General features: G+C 42.4%; 1 protein-coding gene across 5 annotated transcripts in view; it reads right to left on the bottom strand.

Moving 5' to 3' along the window:
• Nucleotides 1-784: 784 nt before the first annotated feature.
• LOC118401010 (UPF0606 protein KIAA1549L-like) overlaps nt 785-7,011 on the bottom strand; it is a 43,123-nt gene continuing 36,896 nt past the window's right edge. For 4 of the 5 annotated variants that reach the window (XM_052474759.1, XM_052474757.1, XM_052474758.1 and 1 more), the window contains 8 exons: nt 6,712-6,926; nt 6,159-6,297; nt 5,268-5,654; nt 4,844-4,941; nt 3,917-4,059; nt 3,580-3,740; nt 3,389-3,462; nt 785-3,284 (listed from right to left, as the gene is read on the bottom strand). In XM_052474759.1, the coding sequence (XP_052330719.1) occupies nt 3,433-3,462; nt 3,580-3,740; nt 3,917-4,059; nt 4,844-4,941; nt 5,268-5,654; nt 6,159-6,297; nt 6,712-6,926 (1,173 nt within the window). In that variant the 3' untranslated portion in view covers nt 785-3,284; nt 3,389-3,432. The remainder of the gene's footprint in view (nt 3,285-3,388; nt 3,463-3,579; nt 3,741-3,916; nt 4,060-4,843; nt 4,942-5,267; nt 5,655-6,158; nt 6,298-6,711; nt 6,927-7,011) is intronic. The other variant, XM_052474760.1, reaches the window with a different exon arrangement.

The raw sequence follows: 7,011 nt of genomic DNA, 5'->3' as shown, positions 1-7,011 counted from the left end.
GTCAATTCAATATTGTGTTACATTGTGTTATAGGTTTCATGATGCTTGTATCTAAACCAAAGTAGATGTACATCGGTTGGGGTCTCTATAAGCTACAATATGAGGTTCTAAACCTAGCATGAATGTCCATTTTTGTAGCTGTGTGGGCCAATATAGTCCAAATGTTTGTCTTGGGGTAAGTTGAGTTGGGGTGGGATAAGATTTGAATCCCGAGCCAACTAGGTGAAAAATCTGCCGAAGTGCTATTGAGCAAGGCACTTAAGCCTAATTGTTCTTGTAAGCCGCTCTGGATAAGAGTGTCTGCTAAATGTTAAAAATGTGAAATGGAAGGGTAAGTGATATTGAACAGAGAGATCTATATCCGAATGTTGGTCGACATTTATGATGTGCAATATACCACAACCCCATTCCATTCATTCGCATTTGACCTACCAACACCATCACCCACTGTCACAGGACACCATCACCCACTGTCACAGGACACCATCACCCACTGTCACAGGACACCATCACCCACTGTCACAGGACACCATCACCCACTGTCACAGGACACCATCACCCACTTACCCCAAGACAGCTCAACTTACCCTGTCCCTATGCTCAACTTACCTCATACCTGGGGTAAGTTGTTTCAAGAGAACACCTTTTTTGGACAAGCTATATTTTCAAAACGGTCATGTTTGCATACATTCTGATTATTTCCAGGGATATACAACATCATGAAATGTATGTACAGTAGAAATAGGGAAGCTGAATATAAAGAATGTCTCAACGTACCTCACTCTTCCGTAGCTATTCTTTATTCAGGGTTGAAAACTGTAATGTTCCACACAAGAAACAAATTCTAAGTTGTAATTTATTGGTTTTTATTCCACCCAAATTCTGCATAACTACATCCAACTGCATTCTGTATGACATGATTCAAACTGCTGTGCCTTCAGAAACCTCAGGGGCCTGTCGTCACATTCCACCTCAGAAACGTGTCTGATGAAAGACGCATCAGCAGTGCATCAACTTGTGTCAACTCATTCGTTATGTTCCTTTTGACTGTTTTTAATCAATCATATTTTCTATTCATTAGCTTGAAATATGGGTGAACATACCAATGATATTATTTGAAACAAACGGGAGTACCTTTTGTCTTTTAGCGATACAACTGATAATGATGATGATTCCAAGCACCAACCAAATTGTTTGTGCTCGACAAAGGCCAAGATGTTAAATGTGTAGGCTACATTATGATTCCTTTTCAAGTCTCATCCACATTGTTGAGTGAAACTTTATTGTGAGTCAAATCTGGTAGAGGAATTTTTTACAAATGTATGAGTAGAGGTGAAAAGGAAGGTAGTGTTACAGAGCACATCATATAGATTCTCAAAAGGTATTTGCGTTTCAGCTTTTTAAAATGTCATCATATTTCCTGTGGAATATTAGGCTTAAACGTTTGGAACTACATCTCCCAAAAATAATTTATTCATAATTTTGTAGAAAAATAGTCAAATAACATTTGTCAAACTGGGTAGCAACAGTTGAGATCCATTTAAAGACACCTACCCAGTCAAACGAATGGACTAGATACTGACTTTGCATTTGCGTCATTATCATTGAGTATAGCTCAAAAAAATTGTAAAATAAAAAAAAAAATGTTTTCTAATATTTCAAATATGAATATTGCATGCTTAACAAAGTCTTCACATTGATACTGCAGTTTTGTAGAGCCAGGTTATCTAAGAAAGTACTATTTTCATACTAAACTAATGTCGTACCTACATTGTGATAGACCAAACTGTATTTTCTATTTCCTATTATATCACATTGATTAGACATTATTATTCTGTTATTATTCCAGAAAGTGTGAAAGCTTTTCCAACGCTATGTCATTATCAGATATGCAATGTCAGCGCAGTAATACACATCGCCCAATCTGGTAACATGTTTTGGTGGCTGTTGATCTACACCTAACTGTACTGATGAACTGAACTAGTAGCATGTACAGTACATGGTAAAGGGCCCTAGCCGTCACGTTTTCCTTGTTTTGAGATCCTGAAAACTCAGTAAATACTAGTAAAACATAGAATTATCCATCATTTTGCTTATGTTATGACCGAGTGAGTAATTTTGCATATACCAGCATATGCACCGACATGAATACATTCGAAATGTGCTATTTGTTTTACACTATGTGTGTTGGTACCCTTTGACAAATTAGAAAATAGGATTGAAAGCAATCTGACCATCCTTCAAATTAAAAAATGCAGTAAAGCAAGTTAACTTCTAAAGAAAATGGTGTCAAAATATACAAGAAAATCTCTCGCTCTCTCTCTGTCTCTCACGGCTGGCACAAGTCTCTTCAATAATTAATGTCTTCACGTTACATAATATATTTAATCAACACACCTGTGGCCCATCCGACACCCATCTTCTTTACTACTCTGTCCAGTGAAAAGGATAGGACCCAATATAAGTCAAAATCTCCAAATACAAAACCGTAACACGTGAAGAACTATTGTAAGATCATTTGTGTGCGGCAATATACGACTCTATTAATCTTTTCATAATCGTGGTCAGTAGACAAACTTCATAAACATATGAATGACAGAACAGGTGACCGTTGTTTTGTTTTTTACTGTAATCTGATTGGGTAAAGGTCATGAGTACATTTAAAAAAATACAGAATGACATAGCCACTCACACCAAAGCCTTCCTTCCCAATTTTTTTTCCTTCTTTTTTTTATCTTTTGCCTTTTAATAAGGTGAGCGCACAACATACACTCACTCAATTATTTCCCCCTTTTAAAAAGAAGTAAAGCATGAAAGTAAACGACAAAGCACACAAATATCCAACAACTGAAACTGAGAGACTAAGTTTTTTTTTTTAAATACACACAAAACACCAGTAGTAGGTACAAGTCTTCTGTCCATTAAGGAATTTTGAGAATCAAAAAGCACAGTTAGTTAGTCCAGCTTTGCCAGCCCTGTCGTTGGATGGTGTGGACCAGGGTAGAGGTTGTATGTGGCACTACCATGGGGGATAGTGCTGCTGTACTCTAGTCTAGGCCATCCTCTGCTGGCTGGTGGCAGTTGACATGGAGGCTGTGAGGTCTGGGAGACCTGGGGCTCAGAGAGCAGAGCAGAGAGGGCCTGGCTGGGCTGAGGAGGCAGGCCAGGGGCCAGTAGCCAGGGGCCAGTAGCCAGGGCCAGGGGTGAAGGGCAGGGCGGGGTGCTCAAGTCCAGGGGTACTCAATGTGAGGGAGGGAGGCCCTACTGCCTAACCAAAAGGACACCTGGAAGACAAAGAGAAGGAAATGGAATGAGAGGAAATGAGCCACAACAACCCTGTCCATTGATCGGAAAATTCAGTGTTGCGTTACGAAGTGTGTGTGCCCACCGAAATATATGCTGTCTCCACTCAGCTCCAAAGATCATGTAATCTCAACAAATGGTTTCTAAATGACACGGATTCTGCAAAGAGAAGAGACTGATGTAAAACAGGGACAAATAGTGAGGATAAATCCAGATCAAACCAACAGAGTTATCTAGGGACAATATCAGAGGATATTGTCTGGTTCAGATACTAACAGTATTTACAGTATCATTCCACTGGTGTGGGATGTCCTCGGGTTCTGGTGGGTAGGACATCCAGGATGGGCTTCCATACGACGCTGGTGGAGGCATGACAAAGTAGTCTGAGTAACCAGGGCGGTTGGCTGATATGGCGTAGACTCCTGTCATTGGGTTTCCTGTACGAGATAAGCAGTGTTTTGCCAATCAGAGGCTTGAATGAGTGAACTGAAGCAATTTGACAGAGAAGGGTATACATATGCCTTATGTATATTATATATACACATTTACATGTATATACGTATACATTTACTAGTCATAATATATATATATATATACTATTTATTATTCTGACCTGAGTAGCTGGTCATGGACTGGTCAACAGTAACAGCAGGGAAGGGCGCTCTGTTGATAGGCAGATAGGGGGCACCATTGTGCTGACTCTGCATCTCAGAGGCCTCGGAAACACGAGGCTTCAGGCTGATATCCGGTGAAGAACTGCAGAAGGGGAAACAAAGACAAAAGCCTTGTAATTCATACATCTCACCACTGGGTGGCCTGTAAACCTCATGCGCAAACCTAGTAACAGTCAAGGCATTCAAATGAAGATGCTGTTTGTTTTAAATAATGCGGGAAAAAGTACAGCGCAGAGTAGAATTACAACACAATGCATGCACTGTATGACATCTAAAGCCAAAGGACTTAAACTGAACAATTTTCAACTTCATATTCATCATCTCTAGCACCATCCCAACATCAACACCAACAGATTATGTGAAAATGGCCCATTTCTATGTTTTGTAGAAAAAATATAAAGAAAGACAAGTGTTTCTAATGACATCATCAACCAATTAGCAGGCAATTAGTAGTAACTACTCTAAAACTGATCAAACTCACACGAGTTTGGACACGCTTATCTAAGCGTCATAGGAAACGCTTATCTTCCTCTATCTTTTTAACTACAAAACATAGAAATGGGCCATTTTCACATATGTTGACTTTGGGATGGTGCTGGAGTGATGAATATGAAGTTGACATTTTTTTTCTCCGTTTCCCTTTATTAAGCGGTAGATTTAAAAAAAAGATGGGGGATGACCTACAAGGATACACAGTGCACAAGTTAAGTAGACTTAAAAAAATATATTTAAAAAAAAATAGGTTGGGCATGTTTAGCATTGGGGGGGATGTGAATAAATCAGAATTAATGTTATTTTCATCAGTTTACTGTCTTTCTAACAGCTAGAGGAGTGTTGAATGGGAGAAGGAGGGGGGGGGTTCGTACAGCCTCATTGAGGTCCCGGTAGGGGGTCCAGGCCTGGAGGGTATCAGAGGAGGTGGGGGTCCAACGCCCATGTCAGGAAGCTGAGTGAACCTGAAGCCCTGCAGCACCAAGCACAACACACACACACACACACACACACACACACACACACACACACACACACACACACACACACACACACACACACACACACACACACACACACACACACACACACACACACACAACATAGTTAAATCAGTGTGTGGGTGTTTAAACATATGTACTGTGCAGCTACTCTCTCGACACATCTTGACTTTCTACAGTAGCATTCAGGATTTTTGCTTGAAGCACCATCATAAGCAATTCTACAAGAGCACACGTACACCAATGCGTCATTCCAAATCATTTGCTTTACATTGCACAGTCTAATCAATGCACTCACAGGTTTGGGTAAGCTACACTGGTGGATTTCCGGCCCGTAGGCAGACCCGCGCTGGTGGCCTCCTCCGCATGGATGGTTCATGGTGCCAGGAGCGCTGGTCACACCCTCAGAGTAAGCGCTGGTGTGGCTGGGATTGTAGGAACTGTGGAGGTGGGGGTGAGGGTGTTGGTGGTGGTGGTGGTGGTGGCTGGCAGGCGAGGGCTCGTCTGGGGCCAGCCCAAAGGCATTACCCAGCAGGATATGCATCTGCTGCCGGACCTCGTCGATGGAGGGCTGAGAGCTCAGAGTGGACGAGTCCGAGAGACCTTTGACCTGATGGCTTCCACCATAACCCAGGGAGCACATCAGTCGGTCCACGTTGGTCTCCTGGAACGTCTCTGGCTCTGCCTGACTCACAGGAAGACAAAATACACACACACACAAATCGTACACATACATGGTTATCCATTTACAATTTAAAAGCACCGAACATTCAAAGCTATTAACTGGTATCGAATTTCCAATCTAAATCACTGAACAGGCTATAAATCATATTCACTGTCATTGACATTCAGCAAGGTTCAGACAGCATAAAGAATGGGCTCCCAGGCTGCGCTAGATGAAGGTTTTAAAGTTCGGCTGAAGGTAATCCTCTTCATTTCAGCCATGGAGCTTAAAAGTGAGGATTGGGAGAGGTAGGTATAATGGGAAAGGCTTTGTCCTAGGGTTTTCTCTAGGTTATTGCACCCCAGTACCAGAACTTTTCTAGGCTCAACCACCTTTACCCCTGCAGTGACTCCAGGAGTACGGTGTTAATTTTAGGACATTCTCCCTGCAGTTACATCGGCAGTACGGTGTACATTAGAGGACATCTATGTCTCATGGATGCAGTGATAGTCAGTGATGACTCACGTCATAACCGCTGTTGCGGATGCCTCTCCTGGACCTCTCCCTGAGGACCAGCAGGTCCATCTCCGTCTCCACGGGGCTAGGGCTGCTGGCGGCCAGGGACTGACGACTCCAGTAGGCTGGCTCTCTCGATGGGGGGTGCCTGGAGTAGGGATATCATAGTTGCCATCGTCATTATTATAGCCATCATTAATATCATCATCATCAGTAAAAAATGTCATCTGCAAACATCTACAGTTGGGCTGATTCAATTATTTCTCTGCGCTGCAGCACAGGTTTAAACTGAACACCTGGACTTACAAAATGGACTTACAACTGCTCCCTTACCGGAAAAATTCAGACAGTTACTAAACAGTTACTAAACACGTCAGCAGATACTCTCGCCCAGAAAAGGCACCGGTGCTGCAGCACAGGCATTTTGAAAAGTGACTTTTAAATCAGTGGATCTGCATACACTGAACGCCCACTGAACATCCACTCAAACATGAAATGAATGCTTCCTGTATAGCATACTGTATGTCTCTCGGCATACTACATAATGTGGATGCTCCCCCACCTCCTGATGTGGCATCCTGCATAGGAGGCCCTCTTCTCCTCAGCAGTCATTGGCTCCTTTGCCATCTCAGGCCTACTGTGCCTCTCTCTGGGGTTGAATGGGTGGATGCCATTGTCTGTGATGGGGAAATCACAGTAGCCTTTCCTCTTGGCTTTCTGGCGCACTTTGTTCCTGTAGTGTTCGATGTCGGTTTTCTGCTTGAGCCCCATGTTTGCCTGTGGACAAAGTCATTTGTATCCATTACATTTGTATATTGATTCTAGTTTGGCATTGCTTGGTATTATGCGTATACTTGGTGAG

Source organism: Oncorhynchus keta, chromosome 22, assembly GCF_023373465.1.
Source record: "Oncorhynchus keta strain PuntledgeMale-10-30-2019 chromosome 22, Oket_V2, whole genome shotgun sequence".
Taxonomy (NCBI): Eukaryota; Metazoa; Chordata; class Actinopteri; order Salmoniformes; family Salmonidae; genus Oncorhynchus; species Oncorhynchus keta.
Note: the sequence above shows the minus strand (reverse complement) of the source record. Positions and strands in the feature narration are given on the sequence as shown.